The 24528-nt window shown below is 40.6% G+C and overlaps 1 protein-coding gene and 1 pseudogene across 1 annotated transcript in view; both read right to left on the bottom strand.

Annotated features, from left to right (window-relative positions):
* The window catches only part of LOC110568905 (large ribosomal subunit protein eL30-like), a 35567-nt pseudogene extending 15071 nt beyond the window's left edge, over positions 1–20496 (bottom strand).
* Positions 1–23196, bottom strand: part of SLC2A13 (solute carrier family 2 member 13) — a 361442-nt gene extending 338246 nt beyond the window's left edge. Inside the window, exon 1 of the mRNA XM_021673777.2 lies at positions 22365–23196. Within this exon, the coding sequence (XP_021529452.2) occupies positions 22365–22926 (562 nt within the window). The 5' untranslated portion in view covers positions 22927–23196. The remainder of the gene's footprint in view (positions 1–22364) is intronic.
* Positions 23197–24528: the final 1332 nt, after the last annotated feature.

The following is a 24528-nucleotide window of genomic DNA, read 5'->3' as shown; positions in this document are numbered from 1 at the left end:
AGAAGCAGCAGGGGGAGGCTGCAGGCAAGTGCATGCCAGTGAACAAGTGCATGCTGGCAGGGGAGGGTTGTGGGTGGGGCATGCCAGCAGGGGCCCACCTACAGAAGCTCTCTATGCAGCAGGATCTTCTGACAGAAAAGCTATGGCAGTAGCTGCCGGCAAGTGCCCAGCTGGGCAGTCAAGGTCATGTTGCAAGCAGATGTGGCCAGGCAGGAACCTTGAACTAGGACAGCAAATGGGGGACACTCAGATCAGACAGGCCCCTTCCCTTGAGCAAGATATGCTCTGTCCAAGTCTGACAGCCAACAAAGGCTAAAGCCACCTAGTATGGTGGGACCTGAAGGATGAGCACACATGACCATGCTCCACTGCAGCCATTCCCACGCCAGACCCCTGGGGTTCCATGCATGCTGGAGTTCTGTCTCTGCCAGCTCAAATATTCATGGGGTTCATGAGGTCTCCTGCAGCGAGGACACTAGAGGTCTGTGCAAGAGTGGGCCACTCCAAGCCTATTTCACTCGCCCCTTCCCTAGAAACTGCTCAGGGTCAGCAACAAGTCCTGGTGCTCAGCAACTCCATGCAGAGTTTCCTCCCGCTCTTCAGCCCGGGATCTGCATCCTCCTTCTGTCTACTCTCAATACTTTCTTTCTGAAGATCTGTTGGGAGTGTGCAGTTCTTCCTGATGGTCTGGTCTCTGAGTGGGAGAAGCTCTTCCTGTGTGTATCTAGTCGGCCATCTTGTTAAATCGCAATTTTCAATAGTCTGTCATTCAGATTCATGAGATAGTAGGGACTGTGTGGTACCTTATGTCACAGTTCTGTACTCAAAACATTTGCTATACCCCTTTGGGTCTGAATCGTGCATGTGCTGCTTAGGGGTGAGCTCAGGACTTGTTTCAGCATATACACAGAAACAGGAGATCCCCTTTTTCAACTCTCTTCACCACCACTTCCCCTGATAACCTCTGGCCCCTAGGGCCCTCTTTTCCAAATCTGCTATGCAGAAAACCAGGATTTTCTCTTAGAACTTAATCCCTTACTCTGTTTTTCGGTTCCACGTAACTGAGACTGTCCTTGTAGCATAACAGCAAAAGAAACTACAGAGAAAAAAACAACTGATTCCCTCCCACACTCTCTAGACCTTAGGTATCCCTTTTCTACTTCCTCTGTACAGAAAGAGGCGCTGTATCTCAGCATCAACAGTGCTACACTACTGCCATCACCACTGCAGCAGTGCAGGTTTTTAACTGGGTTGGCCCCAAGGCAGGGCAAGGAGAGAAAGAAAAAAGAAAAAAGGAGAGGGAACTCCTTCTATATCTTCTGGCTCACAAGGGTCCCTCTTCTGAGTCTTCTGACTAGAAGGAAGGGGTTTCTGTTGGAGTTTTCCGCTCTATGTGTTCACTGAGCAGTCCTGGGACTCAACCCTCCAAAGGTAAAAGCCAAGAAATTAAGAAAGGAAAGATGATAGAAACAGTAAATTCACTGCCAGTCCAGTTGGTCTTCAAATTTTGACTTCCCAACCCAATCTTCCTGCTGTTTACTTTTCAGAATCCTCAGGTGCATGTTCCATTATTTTCAGAGTTTTTAGTGGTAATCAGTCGAGAGACAGGCTGTGGAAGACTTACTCCATTTGGACCAGCACCAAGTATCATTCATTACACTTTAAAATGCTTTTTACTGTATACCTTTACTGTACACAGTACCACAAACAGAGATTTGAGAGGCAGTAAAAGGCATGCCAACAAAACCAGAATAAATGCTCCGAATATTGGATACTGAACCAAAAGCTCTTTAACTGATATATTTGAATGTATCTAATTAAAGATGAAGTACCGCAGATCTATTCTAAGATATTGTAAAAATGATCAAACAGGAAACTCTAGACCTGGCTCATGCTGTGCTTTCTTCTTACAAACACTTCAAACATCTAGCACCAGGCTCTCAAGTACTTACCTGTGTGTTCTACCCACCAACAGCTATTTTGAAACTGTGTCATTTGGCTTAGAATTGTGTGGTCTATAAAAACACAAAGCCACTTTTTAATGCAACAGTTTTCCATTAAAAAGCACTCTTTCAAAGACTGCATGCACTATCCATCTTCAGCAAGATGTCTTAAGTAACAAGAAGCACATAAATAGCCAGCAAGGCAAGCTTACTCATGGGGCTGACTCAAATAACAAAATTCAACCTAAGTCAGGGCACTGGAAATGATCTGCCCAGGACTGAGCACCAAATCCAATGGAGCATCCTATTAAAAGTTGAAATATTTTTAGGGTAAATATAAAAAATCATACAATAGGGCAGCACTAGGCTTACACTTCATTTTTTAAATGAACTCATGCTATCTATTCAGCATTTTATAATTGTATGTGACTAGGATTGAGGACTTCTCTTAACGCTTGACACTCCAGTTTCTGTCTGTGATAGTGTGAAATATTTATTAGGTCTTCCACCCTTGTTGCACGGCATACGGCTCCTAAAATTCTTAGACTCTCCAAAGTGATGTCTTTTTGTATGCTAATAAGTTGAGAGCTGACTGGTAGCCCCTAGGCAGCTTCAGGATAGGGGCTGGTCACTGGAAAAACCTAGGCAGGTTAAGAGGGTTGGGACTTTCAGCCCGATTCCCCAACCTCCAAGGGGAGAGAAGCTGAAGGTTAAGTTGGTCACCAATCACGAATGGTTTAATCAATTATACCTAGGTAACGACATACTTGATTATGACACTTCTATAAAAAGCAAAAAGGGCTGAGTTCAGAGCATTTCTGGACAGCTGAACATATGGAGGTTGACAGGAAAAGAACAAGAACTTATCCATGTACCAACAGCAGTGCACTCCACCTCCACAGGGACAGAATCTCCTGAGCTCGGGATCCTTCCGAGTCTCGCCCTATGTATCTCTTTCTCTGTTTGTCTGTATCCTTTGAAATATCATTTGAAATAAACCAGTAAACCTAAGTGTTTCCAGATTTCTGTGAACCACCCTAGAAAATTAATATAACCCAAAAAAGGTGTTGTAAAAACTCCAACTTAAAATAGGTGGTTGGTCAAAGTTCCAGAGACCCAAATTTGCAATTGATGTCTGAAGGGTGTTGGCACTGGGGGTGATGGGAGGTCTTGGGGACTGTGCCCTCAGCCTGTGGAATCAGACGCTATTTCTAGGTTGTCAGTGTGAGAACTGAATTAGAGGACACCCAGCTGGTGTCTGCTGCAAAACTGATTGCTTGTTGGTGGGAAGAAATCCCCCACATTTGGACTCAGAAGCCTTCTGTGTTGACTGTTGAGAGAATAAAAAAATACACTTTTGAGTATGGTTTTACTCTCACAGTGTCCATTTCACATTGTGGACAGGGCCCAAGTAGATGGCAGATCGTGACAGTACTCCTTTTTCTTTCTCATCTGGCCAATCAAATGCCTATGGAAGAAGGAACTTTACATATAACTCTTACCTTACAGAAGAGAAAGAACGCCCAAGCATTAAGTGACTTATCCAAAATCACATATTTACATAAAAGGTTTGAAAGCAAGACACAGGATTTTCAATTTCACATCCCACACTCCTTCCACTATTCCCTGCTGCCTTTTTTTTTCAGACGAAATCAGGCTCTGTCGCCCAGGCTGAAGTACAGTGGCACAATCTCGGCTCACTACAACCCCCACCTCCCAAGTTCAAGTGACCCTCCTGTCTCAGCCTCCCCAGTAGCTGGAACTAAAGGCACGTGCCATCATGCCCAGCTCATTTTTGTATTTTTAGTAGAGACGGGGTTTCACCATATTGGTCAGGCTGGTCTTGAACTCCTGACCTCGTGATCTGCCCGCCTCGGCCTCCCAAAGTACTGAGATTACAGGTGTGAGCTATCGCACCCGGCCCTTCCTGCTGTCTTCTAAGAAAAAGCAAAAGCTGGGGAACTTCTGAAGTGATGGCACCTAGGCGATGCTGATCAAGGCCCCAAACACACTGGCAACCAGAATGCAGGTGGCATGGAAGAGTAGTTACTTTTTTGTTTTTTTTTTTTTAATCCCACTACTCCCCACTTGAAATCACCTCTCGGAACAACAGGTTAATCTGAATACTTTTCACTTTATATAGTAATAAAAATAAATAAAAACAAACACCTATTGCCAAGATAAAAGAAAATGTGGTCTTTTCCTTCAGTGCCACTTGTTTTTGTAGCCAGCTAAGAAAAACATAGCAGTAAATGTAAACTGAGAAATGAGACAGGCCATCAAACAAGAAGCCACATGTCTATTCTCTAGCTACATGTCTATTTCATCTCTATAGATAAGAAATATTTTCCCCATTGGTTAAATTCACCACATGCTTTTTCTTACTACACCAACAGCAGAAGGCAATGCAGACCCGACAGTTTTAAAAGTGAACCAGTTACAAACAAGAAATGCATTGTTGTCTCCCATCCACAAGCGGAAAGACAAGGAAGAACTGGGCATTCATAGGTGTCAGGACTAAATTGATGGGTAATGTGATTATGTGTTGCCTCTAAACCAAGGACAGATGAGGGTTTGTCCCCTGGACCTAACACTGCAGTGTTTCCTCCAGAGAAATCTCCAAATGGAGGAAGACCTGTCAAGCTAATTTTCTCTAATGCAGTTACCAAACGCCAGTCCCAAGACACGTTTTCCCCACCTCACCCCAAGAGGCATAATTAGATCTTGAGGTAGGACATCAAAACCAACTCTAGAAATGCAACACCTTACCTCCCAATTGCTTGGTAGCTCTGACAGTGGAAGTGAACAAAATGTACCCAGTCCTCAGATCGATTTTCTCTAATCCCAGGCCGTTTGCTCCGGTTACTGAAGACAAAACCACACACATCCTCAATCTTCCATACCTCTCACTTCCACCTTGGCTGTATTTTCCACTCAGAAAGGACCCTTCAAAGTCTTAAAGGCAAGTAATGTTTTAAATAAAGGCTAATCATCTAATTGGCTTTCCAAAGGCCCCTGATAATTAAGCTAAGACTCTTGAAGCCACTCTCAAGAGTGTAACTTTAGAGTTTAACATTTCCATAGTACTTAATAAATCTCCTAGTCTTTCTCTCCCTCCCTCTTTTCTCTTCCAGTCTGTATCCCTCTGTGTTTCTTCCTTTCATCAGTCATGGTCATATTAGTTGTAATAGTTTAGAAGTAAACTATCAAAACGCTTTAAGCTTTAAATGAAAAAACTGAGTTTTTAAAACCCCTGTGGCTTTCAAATGACCTTTTTCCCCTGGAAGAATGTCACCTACGACAGAAAAATTTCTACACAATCTTCTGTTCATTCTCCTTCCCAATGCTCCCATTTATGTATCCCGCAAGCGTTTACTAAATAAATACCTACTTTGTGCCAGAGGCTGTGATAGATCCTGGGATAAACACAAAAATAATAACCAAACATGGTCCCTGTACTTAAGGAACTCTCACCTCATAAGAGAGCAGAGTAAGCCAACACTACCAGGAGGTTATATGTCCCAGTTACCCTTCTGTACTATTACCTAATTTAATACTCATAAAGCCACCATGAAGTGGATAAAGCTGAGAAACCTAGGGCTCAGAGGGGTTAATTTGTATAAATTCATGAAACAACTCACTAGTATAAATTACGTAATTTCTACTAATTATAAGTATAAATAACGATAATTCATACTGATTATAAGTATAAATATCCTTTTAAACTATTCCACGGAGGCAAGTGCATGGTAGATATGTTAAAAACTAAAATGCAAGAACAGATAACATTTACTATATGCTACCATGTGCCAGGCCCTGTTCCAAGAGCTTTATATAGTTTGTCTTATGATCTGTGAGACAGGTTTTTTTTTTTTTTAAATAACCTGAAAATATGTCTAATCTATTAAAAGGAGTAGATGGCATAACATTTAAGACACAAAGCTCAAACGGGAAACAGGTAGACAGTTCTCTCAAAATAAGAACAAAACTGCCTGGTAGGACATGAACGCTTCCTCAACATCTAAACTGAGAAAGGTGACGCAAACTCTGTTTAATTAGACCATTTTATTTTAATTGCTCTCTCTCAAACCTCAACATCATATATTAGAAAAAATTACAACGTAGAAGAAACTGCAGCTGACTAGTCACTTAGCTCTTTGCGGGGAGAACCGTCAATTTTTCAAAAGATCTTTCTTTACTTTTTGAAGCCAATCATCCATAATGGCTATGTTTTGAGGAAAGTAACCATTGCCTCAACACTTGTTGAAGCTCCGAAGCGCTACAGAGGTAGGATTTGGGGGTGTTAGTCTAGCTGTAGAAAAGCTAGGGGTCTTGTCTTGAAGCTGTGTTGACACAGCAATATATTGTGTGCTACAGATCAATACACATGGCAAAGGGTTCTAAAAGTGCTTTTTATTCACACTTTACATAAGATTAAGAAACCTCAAAAACACCAAAGTGTGGTGGGGGTGTAAAAGGGGAGACAAAAAAAAAGAAGAAACAGGGAGGGGCTGGGACCCTAAGCCCCAAAAGAGGTAATGTGATGAAATGACTGGGACAATAAATTCCTTGAAGTATGTTTTTTAACAACAAAAAAACTGAAGATGCGTGTTTATCCTAGCATGGTAAAATGTGTAGTATGAAGGCAGCACCCACTGGTTTTGAGAGTCTATTAATCTCTGAATATCTGATCTAAATAACTCAATTACAACTACAGTGAAGAAATAATTTCTAGTTTTCAGAAATTGGAAAATTTACCAAAAATGTGCTTAAGAGCACAAGATTATTTGAAAGTCAATCACCTCAAGAACACTAAGTAATTGGTTTTCTTCAAAGGGATCATGCAAATGACAGAATGAATCATTTAAAGAGTCAGGAGAGAGCTGAGGCGCTTCAGAGGGTGCCAGGGGCATATGGCTTTCAGAGTGGCCATCTTCCTACTTTACAAACTCTCGCTGTAAAAAGAACATAAAATAATATTCTTGATTTCATAACAAAAGACCTAATATATTCAACAAAAGTTAATTTGATAATTTAAAAAACAGGAGCCAAAAGTAATCAAATAGAATGACTCAGGTGTTATCAGTGAGCCAACCAACATCTACTAAACTCTCAAAGAAGTTACAAAAAAGAGACACTGTCCTCCACTTTACTAATTTGCAATCTTGAGGATCTCAGATGACTTATTCCGTTTCAGGGGACAAATCCTCTGGCAGGTTTGATGAAACCATTTCTCAATTGTAATCACTAAAGAAGCCTGAGAATTTTAGAATCATGTAGGACTAAAGAAGCTGTTCAGTCAGGCTCCGAATACAAGGAAGATTTAATCTCCTGAACAAAGGTCACCCTGGATCTTACGCTGACTGCCTCCCTGTACAGACTTCCATAAACTCTCTCCTAGCGTTCTCTGGAAGGAGTCTGTCTCACTGTTGGTCAGCTCTAAGAGTGAATCAATGGCAATAATGCAAATATATTTAAAATGTAAAATACAGGGAGATATACATATATTTCCTATGAATTTTAACTTTTCTTGATTTTTAATAGCATTCCAGTATCTTAAAGTTATTTTTAATATTAGCTCTGTTATCAAGCATAACAGCCATTTAGCTTGCTCTGTGCTCCCTGGATTTGATAGGCACGGAAGCTGAAGGACTGAGCTCTTAGTTGCACCCAATTAGAGACCTTCTGGGCCCACTTTTCAACCCTGACAAGGTATCCCACTAAACCATGTTTTTTTTTATTTGCCAAATTTCAGAGATTTGTCATCAGTATCCCCATGAGATTAAACCTTATTTTGCTTTCTTATTTTGCTTATAAACACAAAGTAAATGTTCTACAAATATAGTCAATGAAAGAGAAGTATGCCAAATGCTTTATCTGCAGAATTTTCCTAATCTACTCACCAAGCAATGCACTCAAAGAAAAAACAAATGAAATTAGTTTAGTAAAGCATATTTCTAGTGAACACACAAAAGTTCCTAGTAATCACCAGATTCTTTTCTAAATGCTTCCAAATCTTCATTAATATTTTATAATTTAACTAGAAACTCGTCATGTTTATTTATCTTAATTCCTAGAATTCATTCCTTTTTGAACAATTAAGGCACTATTTGCTCATATGGCTCATCTCTGGGTATCTTATCTTCATGACTGCTTAAAAATAAAGAAAAATTTACTGACAGTGGCTTTGAGTTTACATCTGTAAATTATTTTGAGTTAGATTAAGTCAGCCAGATGTTCACTTAAAGCAAATAAAAGGTAACTATTAACCACAGCAGTAGCTATCCATAGGCAAAGTTTTAATGCTTATTAATAACTATAAATTCTGTATTCTTTATATATACATTTTCATTTGAAAATGTGTGTCATATTTAGAAACTAAAATTTTGAAAATAATCCAGACCTTAATGATCTCTTGCACAGATGAATAACTGGATAATTACCAAACAAGTGTAATAAAGTCATGTGTTTCTTTTCCAACATTCATGTTTTTCTTAATCAGGTTATAAACCTTTTTTTAAGAAAGGGTTCTTACCTCCCCAGCCTCAAGAACTATTCATTCATAATAAATTATGTACTTTAGATTTGTCTATTTTATATTACCTATGAAAAAGTAAACAAAGTCACTGCCTCAGAATCTTTAGTAAGATAGTCTTGGTATAGATGTGCACATGCAGATACAATCAAGCATCGCCACGGAGATACATTCTCAGGAATACATTTTGCAAACTTCATAGAGTACCCTTACATAAACCTGAATGGTAAAGCCCCCTATATACCTAAGCTATATGCTATAGCCTAATGCTCCTAGGCTACAAACCTGTACAGCATGCTATTGTAGTAAATAGTGTAGGCAACTATAACACAATGGTATTTGTGTATGAACATGACTAAACATAGAAATGGTACAGTAAAATAGAAATATTATCACCTTATGGGAACACCATCCTATACGCCTCCACTGAAATGTCGTTACGTGGCATATGGCTGAACTTTATGTTGTGTAAAGTAAGATCCCTGAATTCTACTTTATGCACTGTAATTTGTACAGTAAGTCAAAAACAGAGTATCCTCATTCACTTGAGTATCATTAGATTCTATATAATTTACTTATGTTGACACTATTGTTAAAATTTTATTCTACAGGATGAGGAAATCTAATCTAAAATTAAAAGCTTTTTGCTACTATCTTTTGCTGTGATGTTGCAAACTATTACAAAAGCCTAAACTTCAATTAAAGTTGAAATTGGCCAACTACTGGCAACAAAGAATAATGACATATCATATACTTGATGCATTAAATTCCCTTTTTGTAGAATCCTAAATTTCAAGGTTCAAATTATGAACTATGAAAATTTCAAATTGTCTTTCTCTCTTTAACCAGGAACTATAAAGGTGAAATGAGGTAACTCACCCATCTGCATTCCTACTATCTAATATGCAAATTATAGTCTGACAAATGTTTTAATTACACATGTGCCAGGAAAACTTAATTCAGGACAATCTGGTTTTGTTCGCCAATCTAAAAGATGTTGATGTCTGTCTCCAATAGAGATAAAATGGGAAGAGAAATTCACATTAATTAAAAAACAATGGCTAATGTTTTCTGAGCATATACTAAGCATCCTGAATTCTGTTAAGCTTTTAACAGAAAATAGTTTATCAATTAATCTACACAATAACTCTATGAAGTTGGTTTTTGTAAAACCTGACTTGCCAGCTCCAGGTGGACCTCAGCAATTTTTCTCTGCACTACTGTGTCTTACATATTTTTCTATTACTGTCTATATTAATGACATGTGAGTATCACTATGGGCAGTAACAGAAGTGTCACAGAGAAAGGTACAATAAGGTCTATCTGGGGTGGCAAGAATGGCTTCACAAGTTTAGAGGGTTTAAGGGATTTATAAGATTAAAAACTAGAAGAGTAAACCAGGAAACATGGCTCAAGTCAAGTCTTCACAGCATACTTTGCTTGACAATGTAAGTTTCCACATATATTTGAAGCAGTCCTATTCAAATATAAGCTTAAAATGCAATATTAAGACCAGTGTTTTAATTATCACAATTTGGACCGGTGAAAGTGCCACTCCATTTGCTATGAAGAGCTGCAGATTGACTTCACTTGAAACACAACCCCATCCAGAATTAAAATCTTATCATTTAAAAGAATCAGATCAACTTCAAGATCATGGTACTTATTTTTTAAATTCCATATATGTAATACCATCTTTAAAAACTTGTCACATCATTATACACTTATACATGTTTTTTGTCCCCTAAATTTATAATCAGACCATAATGAGAAGTAAAGCGTGTCTTATTTTTTGAATCCCAAGCCACATTGTGCCTGGCCTAATACAGATGCTTAAAAGCTACTTGGTGAAATTTATTATAGAATCTGAAACATGGATTGGCTGCTAAGGAGAGAGTAAAAGGAGATTTCAAATTACATATTTCCATTCCCCAGGAGAAAGATTCACTAAGGTTGAAAACGTGTGTCATCAGACAGAAGATATGAAGGTCAGGGAAAACTGATCAGGCTTCTTTATGGCGTGGATGAACTACGACTCCAACACCCTTCCACTCCTGCTTTAAATCCAGGTTCAAACACAAAGATGCAACTGTGTGAATCAGTAATCCCTGTTCCCACAAATCTCTCTGCCAGAAAAGAGAGGAGACATTAGAGCATTAATAACATGTGGAAAAGATACATCTCTTGTAATAAGTTTACATTTCTGTTGATTCCACTGTCACGTCTTAGTGTAATTACTCCATGCTCATCCCTGAGAGTCTATCAGATCATTTTTCAAACACAAATCAACTTTCGTTTTTTTAGGCTCCCTAGACACAGGGAGATACCCATTTCATTGCAGGAACTGAGAACAATGTTAGACTTAAAAGTCTTAACTGAAGTTAAAAATAACACCTATTTTCTCCCAACTACTTTAAAAAGTTAGAAACCATAGAGTAGTGTCAGAAGCAAGCCTAGAGAACATTTAATTACCTCCATCCACTACACAAATTTCCTACAATATCCTTGATCCAATCTCAGCTCAAAATTATTCCTTAGGATTATACTGTTGTAGTTTTTAATCTATAAATATTTACTGGATGCCTGCTGTGTACCAGGCGCTACACTATGCAATGGTGGAACAGCAATAAACAAAACAGGAAAATTAAAATCTGCCTTCATGGAGATTACACTCGAGTGGAGAGAAACAATCAATAAGTAACATAACTATTAAGTGTTTTGGCTAGTGAAACTGCTATAGAGAAAAATAAAGCACGGAAAGCCAGTGGTGGCAGCTGCAACTTGAAGCCAATGATCAAAGAAGGCCCTGATAAGAAGAGATGCTTGAGGAAGCACAAGAGAGAAAGGGAAAGAGTGCCCCAGGTATCTGGGGAAGAGGCTTCCTAGCAGAAGAAACTGCCCACAAAAAGGCCTGGAAGGATGTCTAGTGTGTTCCTAGAGGCGGGGGCAGCTGAAAAGGAGGAAAGAAAAAGCAGTAGGAAATCAAGTCAAAGAAGAAGTGGGGATGGGGCAAGATCCCACGGAGTGCTGCAGACCACCAGCTTTTACTCTAAGATGAGGAGCTAATCAGGGGCTTTGAGCAGAGAAGTGGCATAATCTGATCTAGATTTTAAATGAATCATTCTAGCTGTCATGTGTAGAAAAAGAAACCAGAGGAGTCAAGAAAAAGGCAGCGTGAACACTTAGGAGACTCTTGCAATACTCCCAAGTCAGAGATGGGTGGCATTTTGGATCAGAGTGATTGCACCGGAAGTGATATCAAACAGATTTCAGATATAATTAGGGCCTAGATTGAAAGGATTTCCTAGCCGACTAGATAAGGGGCACATGAGGTAGTCAAGGACAACTGCAAGGCTTTTGGTGCAAGCCCCAGGAGGAATGCTCTGACCTGGTAAGTGGAAGATGGTGGACAAAGCAGCGAAGTCAGGTGCAAGCATCTGGAGTTCAGGTAAGAAGTCTGGGCTGAAATCTAGATTTGGGAGCTCTCAGCACACAGAAGGTATTCCAAGCCATGAGACAAGATGAGATCCCCAAAGTAGTATATGTAGAGAAGAGGAGAGCTCTGAGGCTGGCCAGAGTTAAGAGGTCCGGGAGATAAGGAATCTGTAAAGGAGATGGGGAAGGAGCAGCCTACAGAAGCAGCTGGGAGAATGTGGCATCTTAGAAGCAAAAGAAAGGGGCCCATAAAGACATGATTTATTTGTGTCAAATGCCTTTGATAGGATAAGTAGAACCGACAACAGTCCTTGAGCCGGGCAACATAGAGGGCATGGTAAAGCCGACAAGAACAATGACAGTGGAGTGGTAAGGACGAAAGCCTGTCTGGATAGGGTTCAGAAAAAAAGGGAAGGGAGGAATTACAGGGAAGAAATATAGGTGACTATTTTATGTAAAGAAAAGGAGGCAAACAGGATAGCAACTGAAAGACAAAGTGGGGCAGAAAAAAATTTTTTTAAGATGGCAAAAATAACAGCATGTGTGCATGCTTATGGGAATAATCCAGTAGAAGAAGTTTTATGAGACAAGAGAGAAAGAGCTGGAAGGACAGCTTTGAATAGGAGATGGGAACAAGGCTTAGCCAGTTCGTCTACAGAAACAGGAAGACAGCATCTGCGCAAGGCCCAGGCAGGAAGAGCTGAGGAAGGGAGCAAAGAGAGAAGGGAGTGTGGGATGGGAGCCCATGAAGCTCTCATTCTCAGCCATAATGGAAGCAAGATACTTTCCTGAGATACGTAAAATATTAAGATCCCAGAAATATACTTCATGCATCATGGGATCTTGCTAATTCATGCAATGAGTTGAAAATCAGGGGGAAAAATACACCCACACTGCTATTATATGATTAGATTACATTTTTGTCATTATTTCCTAAAAATGTCCTTCCATAGAGTAAGAAGTAAAATCTAATTTGGAAAAAGATATCTTGCTACAGTGTTTTGTTATATGTGTGTCTGTACCTTTTAAAACAAAAATCTGAATGTGAAGTAAAACAATGATTAAAAAGGGAAGATTAAAAAAAAAATGTAAAGGCCCTTTGCCATACGTAAACTAAACATACACCTTTATTCCTTCTTCCAAACTCTATGTCCAGCTGTAATTTTTTAGGTAGCTGCAATCAATGTGTCCATACAACTAGGTTCTATTCTTTGGGCTGATTATTTGCGGAATGTGCATATCTAAAGTCTACAGGTTTTTTTGTTTAATGTCAATTCGATGTGGTCTAATCATTTTCCAATCACCAGGCACTTGGAGGTTCCTCCTAGCTTTTTAAAATTATATACTGCACATCTATAAATACCTTTATACAAAATTAGTTTTTATTTATTTCCTTATATTATAAACCCTCAAGTGAAATTTCCAGATCAAAGAATTATTAGTAATTTTACAACTGAACTGCAAGTGCAAAGACCTAGCCATATTAACCCCTGTATTCCAACTATTTACTTCAGTATGTATCAGTAATTCAAAATAAATGTGTTGAATGAAGAACAAATGAAGCATGTTAAACATGTCAGCTTTTTATCTAGAACAGTCTCTACAGAAAATTATTCCAATTTATTTTGCAACCAGAAAATATTTTCCTAGGCAACAACTTAGCCATGAGTTTTTAATTTGCTAATTTAGTAAGTATGGTGTTCTCTTAATTTTCACCTCTAATTAGTAACAAGGCTTAAAACTTTCCCAAGAGTATTTACTAACTGTATTTTTCTTGTTGTAAATAGTCTACGTAGTATACTTTGAGGATAAACATCTTTTCTTTTAGGTAAATCAATTTACCACAGTATATGGAGGTTTTAAAAATTATAATAAAAGATGTCATCAATATAGATAAGAAAGAAAAACTCCATTAGTAGAGACTCTTAAACCAATATACTACAGAGAATGAGACCTAAATTTCATTTACATTATTTTAAATTCATATTCCTATTTCCTCTTGTCAGTTACTTCTTTCTTTTCCCTGTTGTCTCACCTGATTTGCTCAATACTAAACTCTTCCAAACAGCTGGAGCTATCACTGGAATTCTGAATCTGTTCCATTCAACCTATTCTTGTTTAATAATATACATCATATGCCCTATGTAGTATATACATATTATTTATTTGCAGTAATTACTTCAAACTACTGTCTTACTACTGTTCCCCCAATCTGATTACAATCATTTTGTCAAATTCTAGAAAGTATCGTGTTGAGATTTTCACTTCTAGCACATTAAATACTAATTTAGGAAGAATTATGGTGACTGTATTTAGCTCTCAAAATCAAAAACTGGATTTATCAGCTGAGCACGGAGGCGCAAATCTGTAATCCCAGCACTCTGGGAGGCCAAAGCGGGCAGATCACCTGAGGTCAGGAGTTCAAGACCAACGCGGCCAACATGGTAAAACCTTATCTCTACTAAAAATATAAAAATTAGCTGGATATGGTGGCGGGTGCCTGTAATCCCAACTACTCAGAAAGCTGAGGCAAGAGAATCACTTGAACCTGGGAGGCAGAGGTTGCAGTGAGCTGAGATCACCCCACTGCACTCCAGCCTGGGGATCAAAGAATAAAACTCTGCCTTAAAAAAAAAAAAAAAAAAATTGGATTTATCATATAATAGAGAGGAAGGGCACACGCTGGCTCTTGGTCAGAAACCTGGGTTTAAATCTCAGCACTGTAACTAACAGTGCTAATTTCCCTAATTTCTCTGCACTTCCTTTAATTCATACTTAAACTAAGGAAAATACTAATGTTCCTAATTAATGAGTGCATGCAAATACATACACATATAGGCATAAAGAATAGACTTTGTTTTAGAGTCTACTTTTTATAACACCTCTGTCAAGCTGCTAAAAAGTATTATATCTTGGGAAATGAAGACTATATATTTTCACAACGAATGTATTATAGGGAACAAAATGACATATTCCTGGAAGTAAAATTTAGTATTTTATGAGAATTCCCAAAAACCTTACTCTCAAGGGGTATGACAAATGACTCCAACAATTTTAGTTTTGCGTGAATTTAACAAAAAAAGACAAATAGGACCACATCAGACTTAAAAACTGCACATCAAAGGACACAACAGTGAAAAGGCAACCAATGGAATGAAAGAAAACATTTGCAAATCATATATCCAATGGGGTTAATATTCAGAATACATAAGTAACTTCTACAACTCAACAGCAACCGAAATAAACCAATTAAAGATAGGTAAAGGACTTAAAAACACAATAAACAATTTTCCAAAGAAGATATACAAATGTACAAGTGGCCAACAAGCCTATGAAAAAATGTTCCACATCACTAATCCTAAGAGAAATGTAAATCGAAACCACCACGAGCTATCACTTCATATACATGAGATGACCACTGCCAAAAGAAAACAAAACATCAAATGTTGGTGAGAATATGGAGAAACTGGAACCCTGTATGCTGCTGGAAGCAATGTAAAATGTTGCCACTATGGAAAGTGGGATAGAGGTTCCTCAAAATATTAGAAATGGAACTACTACAGGGTCCAGCAATCCCAATTCTGGGTATATATCCAAAAGAATTCAAAGAAGGATCTCAAAGAGATGTTTGCACTCCCATCTTCACTGCAGCATTATCCACAACAGCCAAGAGGCAGAGGCAACTCAAAGGTCTATCAACAGATGAATGGATAGATTAAATGCCACGCCCCCCCCACCCCGCACACAATGGAATATTAAGCAGCCTTTAAAAAGAAGGAAATTCTATCACATGCTACACCATGGATGAACCTCAAATAAAGTAAGCCAACAAAGGACAAACACTGCATGAAGTATCCAGAGAAATAAGAATCACAGAAACAGAAAGTAGAAAGGGGGTTGCCAAGGGATAGGGCAGAGAGTCTGGGGAATTTGTGTTTAATAGACAGTGTTTCAGTTTTGCAAGATGAAAATGTTCTAGAGCTCTGTTGTGCAACAACGTGACTATCTTTAACGATACTGAACTGTATGCCTTAAAATGGTTAAAAGTATAAATTTAATGTGTTCTTTACCACAATAAAAAAAATCTATACTAAAACAAACAAAAGTAATGTCCACATGACATATCATGGTAAAGACCAATTATGCCAGTTTCAGGGAGGAGTGTCACAGACTGGGAAGCCATACCTCTTGGATGTGAACTCCAGCCCCACTCAATAGCTTTGTGATCGTGAGAAAGTTACATCATCTCTTTCTGCCTAAATATCCTCATCTTAAAATAAAGGTAACCGTATTATCCCCCTGTGTTATGGTGAAGACTATGTGAATTAGTATGTGCAAAATGTTTAGCAGTATAAGCATTCAACAAGTCTTAGGTACTACTTCCGGGGCGTTGCCAGCTAAGCCGATTGCCAAACCACACCCTGCCATGAGGATGAACTGCCTAGACTCCTCCCAGTCAGGTCAGGTAGACGCTGAAATCAGAATAACACAGGTGCCATCACTCGCTGGTGACCAGCTGTCATGGTGCTTGGCCCTGCTGTGAAACAATGCTCCTGCCATGTGGCCTTGGACACATGCTGCAGACCGTCCCATTTCAAATGGTGGCCTTTAATAAAAGGCCTAACTAGAAAGCATGTAGTACTCTCAACTTGAGTTTAGAAGTACCTGTAAAACTTTTTTCTCTCTTTCTACAACCAGAGAAATTAAATTTTATATGTGAGAAAAGTCTGAGGCTTTTCTGGTGAATACCAATTTTTCTCCTGACACTAGAAGTTTTGATAGTATCAGCAATAGCTGCTACTAGAAGTGTTGCTACTATTTATTGACTCTGATAGGTCACAGGAAAAAGAAAGGCAAAGAAATGGAAAAAGATGTACACAAGAAAGATGTAAAAAGGAACCAAGCTCAATAAGGGAAAAAGAAAATTAGAATCGTGATTTTGGGTGAAGACAGCAAAGACTGCCTGATATTTCAGTTCTCTTAGCAGTTTCTACATCATTAAAGGTGTTCAAACCAAGGATGTTAGTGTGAAGTCAGTTAACTTTGTGTTCTTACTTTAAATTTATAAGCCACAAGAGGGAAAAATGAATGAATGAAAAAGAACAATGTTTTCCAAGGAAGTCACGTGAACAATTTCACATAACTCACGTTAACAGACTTATCTTGAAGAGGGTGTTGCTATACTACTAGGCAAACACAATTAGATCATAATCCTCACTATAAATGCAATGTCAGTCCTTCTGCTGCCAGACTGAAAAGGGGAGGGAACAAAGCTGTTAATGTGTATAAAACAAGGAAATACAAAAAGTCAAAGGAGGCTTTATTTTATGTGTCAGTTTCATACCAGTAGGGAGCATAAATCCAATAAAGATTTCCTGCCTTCAAAGACAGAAACTGGGGAGTAGTGGAAAAAAACAAATTTAATCACATCCCCCCAAAACTGTATATTAGCTGATTAAGTATTTGAAAATTAGTAGCTTCTGCCCAACTATGCTTACCTTAAAAGAAATTGTTTGTTGACACTGATCTCAAAATTGCATTTTTTTTTGATCAAACAAGATTTTACATTTCATTTGCAATGAGGAAGAATTCAAAGTGCCGTTTAAAAAAAAAAAAGTGATATTTTTAAAAGTATTACTCAACAGGCTAATACTAATTATAAGCTGCAATATACAGCTACAAATTGTGTTCCAGTAGAGGGAGTCCTGAAACAGAGGCTGACAGAGGAGAAACTGATGTAAATCTCAGGTTAATTCAATGAATCCAGTGCTGTGTAAGCTAGTACGTCAATTCTCAGGAAACGTTTTGAATACTGGTGACTATCAAATTTAGAGACTTCTTGATATTCCCTCCACAGGCCCTAAATCGCCACTTATAATGATCAGTAGAATAAATGCCAACACCAGGAAGAAAGGGCTAATGGGTGTGCTTTTGTGCTGACTGTGCACGTGCTAACGGTGATAACAGCACTATGCTCTTGTTCTTTGTCTTTTCTAGACACTTTCTTGCGTGTTATGCATGGGAGATACATGGTCATAGAAAATGAAGCAAAGGAGCAAACTCATATTCTTCAATCCTGTTGTAACTGAGCATACTTAAAAACCTTGATTATAAGTATAATACTGCTGAACCCCTGCGAATGGGATTGTGTGTAAAGAACCTACAAAATGAGATTAACCCTGTTAGGATACAATCATTTCTGGGATGGAAAATTTATGTCCTATTTGAAATGTGAGTTTTCAACTTTAAAACGTTCAGGTGATCATGGTAGCAGGCAGAGACAATGGAGGAAGTCTAGTGTCAGGACTCAAGTGTAAGAGAAAAATAAACTAGAGGAACCAAAGGTGCCTCTGGTAAACCAAAAAAAAAAGGAAACCCAAACTAATGCGCTATTTAAAACAGGCACTCAGTAATTTTGTTACAACTAGTCAAGAAAACTGAACAGTTAAGACAAATACACATAACCCTGACTTCTGATACTTAACATCTTTTATACCATTCATTTAATACGCGCTAATAACTACACTCTACTCCTTGTCATCTTCACCTTTGTCAAAGGTTTCTGCTGAAGGGTCCACTGACTCCAGTGTCAGTAATTCATGGTCACGTGGTATGCTTTACCCATCCTGTAGTAGCCATTTCAGCAAAGGATTTCTAATTCCCAAAACTTCTAAGACGTGAGAAGGTTTAGGGCAGAAGGTAAAAGAGCTTAAAAGCATAATGGGAAAAACACCCTCACATATCAGATTCAAGGGATGTTTAATCTGATTACATTATTTACTGTTAAAAACCTCTAAAGGCTCTCCCTGCATAGGCAGGGCCAGATACACCATATTCAGCCTAATGCCTCCAAAACATTCCAGTCTCATGACCACTCCATCACCACCCCTCACTCACCTATGCTTCAAATAGTGCTTTTTCTGTGCCTTTACAGCAGCTATTAACTCCACCTTAAATGCCCAGTAGGGTGATAGAGCAAAAGACTCAAGATATATTTTAATCCTGTCTCTGTAATCAGTGACCTTGCCATTTAACTGTTTCACACCCCACAAAAGGGAACTCATTTCCCAGACTCAGGAAGATTAAATGAGGTAATATGTGTAAAGTACTACCACTAGGCCTGGCACATACTAAAGCACTAAATAAGCACTTTTCTGGCTTCATCTACATCATCTACTGAACACCCACTCACTCTTCAAACCCTACTCTGAATATCCCACTGTAGAACCTTCCTTAATCCTGTGTTCTATTTTTTTCCCCTACAAGAATCAACTGGTCGACCACTCACTCTTCTGTGTGTCATCTGGCACTACAGAGAAATGTCTATTTTAATTGCTTGTTTATGTATCTTTCTACTCCATTACAGAATGAACACCTCCAGGGTGGGATTTTTATCTATCTAATTACTGCCTACCCCATATCTGAACAGAATCAATAATGGCAGCTTAATTAGCATGTGTTGAATAGATGAATGTTTTCACTCAACTATTACAAGGAAAACCTTAAGCTGGCCTTTCAAATGCTTTGATAATGCACTATTTCTGTGTTTTGAAAAGAGCAATCCTAACTTAAAGTACTACCCAACCAGCAACGGAATTTGTTGGTTTTCTTTTTTTCATTTCTGCTCACCATTCATTTATTCAACAAGTATCTCCTATGTGGCAGGAACAGATCAGCGGACAAAATGAACAGAATCCCTGACCCACATGGGCCTTATATTTACCACAGGTAAATGCATGGAGGAAAGACGTTCTTACAGCAAACTTGTCTGAAAAAGCTATCAGAAGCCACATTGTGTTATTCATCAACATTTACTAAATATCATAAAGACAAAACAATAAGTCCCTGACTATACGTAAAATTTAACTACTTAAACAAAATAGCATAAAATTAACCCAGATTTAGTGTACCAACCAAGTAAACTGATTTAATGTTCCTCAAAAAACACTCATGTTAGAAACCCATTTCCTTGTAGCAAAAAAGAAAAGAAAAACAAAAACTTGTGATTTCTTTTGAAAGACTAGTAATCTTTGTGAGTTTTAATGATTTTATGTGTGTAATTACATGTTTTGCATAGATCCTAATTTTAATCCTAATTTGAAGTTTTTTTTAAATATTGTTTTATTTTGAATGTGGCCTATTTCCAAGTCTGTTTATGATCTTAGAACATTCTTTATTTTGTAAATGACAAGAGCTTTTATGAAATTGCCTCTGGGCTTCTATTCTGAGAGATACGTTTCTGGAAGTGAGATGGGCCACACCAGAACTGAATGGAGACCACACCTAAACTGGCCTTCTCTGTTGAACCAACCAGCCCAGAGACCACAGAATGAGACTGCAAGACTGGCCTCCACAGCTCTTGCATACCAACACTTCCAATCTGATCTCCTCTATTGCTGCTTCCATCTATTCCCCAAGTATGCCCTATGCTTTCCTTCCTTTACTCATTTTATCCCTTGTTTAGAAGGCCCTTTCCTTGTTTCTGTTAAAATACTGACATGTCAACATACCATTTCCATCGGTAAGAGCTTCTGGCTTCCCTCTGCTGGGGATAACTGTACCCTCTCTGAATTCATCAGTCATCTCTGAGAACCTCTCTTATATAGCTTGGCACGTTCTGTTGCTTTGTCCCACCTTGCTACGTTTACTGAAATATAATACATTCTCCTCACTGTTCTGCTCACAGCATCTGGCAGGGGACCTTACACAGAACAGGGGCTCCATTTGCAGGTCAGATAAAAGAGTAAACATAATACTCAAAATTTTACCAAATACTTGAAAACACTAGAAAGCTTCATTTAGAGAGCTCTGCAAAGCATGATTCAATTTCAAAATTACAAAAAAGATTCAGGTTGACAGAACAAATCTTACTACCTAAAATGATGTTATTTCTATTGCAGAGCAACAAAAAAGTCCAGATGTTCCAAGCAGACAATGCTGAGAAAAGAATCGTGGTCGCTGGACTTTAAAAACGGGTTATTTGTTGAAGGGTCCTGCAGGCACAGGTAGTTTCCATACACAGAGGTTTCATTGCAGTTGGATTTTTTTTTTTTTACCACTTTGGACATTTTTGTGCCAACTTAATAGGTTACTGAAAGCCTTGCCCTACCTTTGCTAATTAGCAGTACAATAAACAAGCAAAAGCAAGGTCACTACTGACAAACTTTGGATATAAAGTGCTGTGAACTGGGTTTTAAGCTCATGGTTCCCACATGTGGAGTTGAATATATGGCCTTTGCTTCCCTTCAGAACCCACAGAGAAAGGGAGAAAAGCACAAACATCAAACAAGTGGTGAAAACACAGATCAGCAGCAGACCCAGGTTTAAAGCGCTTTCATCAAGCCCCACCATAGGGAAGAAATACTTCAACAGCACCCTAAGGGAAACAAAAAACTGAATTACGAAATGAAACATTAAAAACACATCAGCGGTGTGCCTTAGAAAAATTACTAGTGAGATTTAAGTCACAAACCCCGACTTTCCCTCAAAAGTGCTTTCTAACAATACTGAGCACATTCTGAATAGCTTCCCTCTGCCAAAAACTTGACAATTGTACCTCCCCTGCTCAGCAACCAGGGTGGAAAAAAAAAAAAAATCAATGCCTGGAGAACCTTAATGGCTTCATTTTTGAAGTAAATTCCAAACATTTATCTTGCTGCGCATTTATCCACAGGGGGAGTAGCTCCTAAATGAATTTAGGAAGTGGGCATGACCTTTAATAGATAATTTGGTTCCCAACTGGAGAGCAGGAGAGGCAAAACAAAGAGGAGGATGGATGAAAATGGATTCCAATGAAAAAGTTGGAGAAACAGAGGAAAACGGAATTTACTTGGGAAAAGAATGAACGCTGAAAGGGAATACAAAAAGCATAAAAGCAAAAGGAGATGCCATCTAAAGACAAATGCTAGAGAAGGAAAGAAGGCAGGCATAGCTCATAAACCTTTCAGAGTCCAGAATTACTTAACTCTAAAAATATCTCACTATGACTTGACGACTGACTGGGTTCCAGGCTGGGAGCTCTAGAAAAGGAAAGGGGCTAGCAGTGGAGAGAAAAGGTGGGACAGTGCAGGAAGTAGAGACCCTCGTAAGCTCAAGAAGCAGCATCAGGTTAGGCTGGATCAAGGAACAAGCTGGTGCTCAGCTTGGGTTCCTGGAAGTGCTGAGAGGCAACAATCACTCGGACTGAGTGGTCCGTGGGCGATCAGAGATTCCACGTGGGCTAGAGGGAGACTACAGTGACCCCCCCCCCACCCCCGATCATGTCCCCACCTTCCTGGAGAGCCTTGGAGGCTGGACCAACAAACAGATGGGCTCTGGAGGCCAGAGAAGTGGAGGATTCTCTGACCCGGCGAGACCCGACGGGGACCCCGATGAGCAAGAGGCACGAAACGCCCACGGTCAAGGGCGGTGACACTGGGGTCCCGGGCGCCCCTCGTGGAGCCCGAACTCACCGATGCCGAGCCCCACGACCAGGCGGCCGGCGAGCAGCGTCTCCTTGTTGTTGGCCGCGGCCAGCACCGCGGAGCCGGCGGTGAAGAGGGCACTGGCCAGGAGGATGGCAGCGCGGCGGCCGAAGACGCCGTTGAGGGCTCCTCCGGCCAGCGCCGAGACGGCGGCCGCCCCCACCGTGCTGGACACCAGCAGCTCCTGCCACAGCGCGTCCAGGCTGAGCTGCCGCTTGAGCAGCAGCATGGCCCCCGACACCACCCCGGTGTCATAGCCAAACAGGAAGCCGCCGAGCGCGGAGAAGACGGCCACCACGTACACGAAGGCGGGGGTCTCGTCCTGCTGGAACTGCCGCCGCGCCGCTCGCTCCAGGTCCCCGACGCCGCCGCCGCCGCCGCCCGCGCCCGCGCTCTGCAGGCTGGTGCTCGACTCGGCGGCCGCCAGGAGGCTGCACTCCCCGGCCGCGCTCGCCGCGTCCGGCTCCTGCTGCTTCCTGCGCCGCTCGCCCATGAGGCTGCTCAGGCTCCGCAGCGTGTACTCCACATTCTCGCTCGCCTTGCGGGACATAGGGCAGGGGCCCGGGGCTGCCCGGGGGGACGCGGCTCCGCGGGCCGGCGGTCTCGGCGAGCTGGACAGCCCGAGCCGGCGGGAGCAGCCGCCGCCGCCGCCTTCTTCCTCCCGGCTTCCGCTACGGCTGCCACGGCAGCAGCCGCCGCCACGGCCGCTGCGGGGAGAAAGTTGCTGCCCGCCGCGCTCCGGCGCTGCGGAGTTGGAGCCCGGCGGGTCTCACTCCACACTCACGCCCCGCGCCTGCCGAGCTGGCGCTGCGGAGTGGGCGGGAGGCGGGGCCGCGGGTCACGTGCAACCCCGGGCCGGCGGGGCGGGGCGGGGCCCGGGAAGCGTCCCGCCCCTCCCTGGGCGGGGCCAGGTTCAGCCCGCCCTCCCGGTGGGTGCGACCTCTGACCTAGGCTCCTTCATTTAGGGCTCTGGCAACTGTATGGAATTGTCCCTGCCTTCGGAGCTGCAGTGGTGGAGCAAGCCAATGTGGAGATGCCAGGTAACAGGCTTCCAGACTGAGGAAGCCACCCAAAATGTTTGCGCGGTTGGGAGGGTAGGGAGAGAGCCCTTAAACCAGCCTGACTCTCCTTCCAGCAGCCTGGAGATAAGGCTGGAAAAGGGCTGGAAAAAATATCCTAGAATAACACCTACCAAGTACCCTTCCTTTTATAGCATTGTGACGTTACCCAGCGGGGTCTGCTTCCCTGGCATTAAATGTGTCTGTTCTGGAGCAATTCAGGACTGCATTCCCTCATTTCTATAGCTAGTTTCCACTCTCATTGCCATCCCTCCTCAATTTATGCTTATTTTAAAGGAATGGTACATTTGATTCTTTGAGGACAGAGATAACATATCTTCTGGGGTGAATCCCAAACCTCCTTTCATGGATCCCTGACTGGTAAAAAGAAATTCACATATATGCATGACCCACGAAAAAGATAATTCCCAGTAATAGAAAGAAAACCCAAGACCCTGATTTGTGATTCGGCAGGCAGTCTCCACCTCTCTGCCCCAACATGCTAACCAAAAGGTAGGATATCTTCTGCCCTGAGAATCCTCACTGTTGCCCTCGATGAGGCACTATTTTAACTGCCTCATTTACTTGAAACAAAGATATTATTTGCAACCAAATTTTTAAACTGTTGAGTGAATTGACAATTGTTGGTTCATTTGGGTTTCTTGGGTATTTTTCCCCCTTTGATTTAAATGTTTTGTAAATTATCTAGTTCTGCATCGGGGTTAAATTTTGTTTCTGTTTTTGGAGACAGTCTTGCTCTGTCTCTTGGGCTGTAGTGCAGTGGTGCTATTTCGGCTCCCTGCAGCCTCTGCCTCCCAGGTTCAAGCGATTCTCCTGCCTCAGCCTCCCGAGCAGCTGGGCCTGCTAAAGATGTTTTGCCCCTCTGATTTGCTTTCCGTCTTCAGGCTGAGGTCAAAAAGTCAAGCATCATAGGATTCTATTCCTGCAATTCCACTCCTCTTTTATTTACCCTGTTTGAGCAAAAGCTTTCTTAGCTGGGGCCTATCTTCTGTGCAATCTAAAACTTTTTTCCTTTTAGACAAAAGGATCTTGTCATCCCTATTTCAATAAAAACTTATATTAGAATTTGTCAA

The sequence above is a fragment of the Aotus nancymaae genome, unplaced genomic scaffold (genome assembly GCF_030222135.1).
Source record: "Aotus nancymaae isolate 86718 unplaced genomic scaffold, 86718_ANA_hifiasm-v0.15.2.pri h1tg000092l, whole genome shotgun sequence".
Classification (NCBI taxonomy): Eukaryota; Metazoa; Chordata; class Mammalia; order Primates; family Aotidae; genus Aotus; species Aotus nancymaae.
This window is presented reverse-complemented; position numbering and strand designations above follow the sequence as displayed.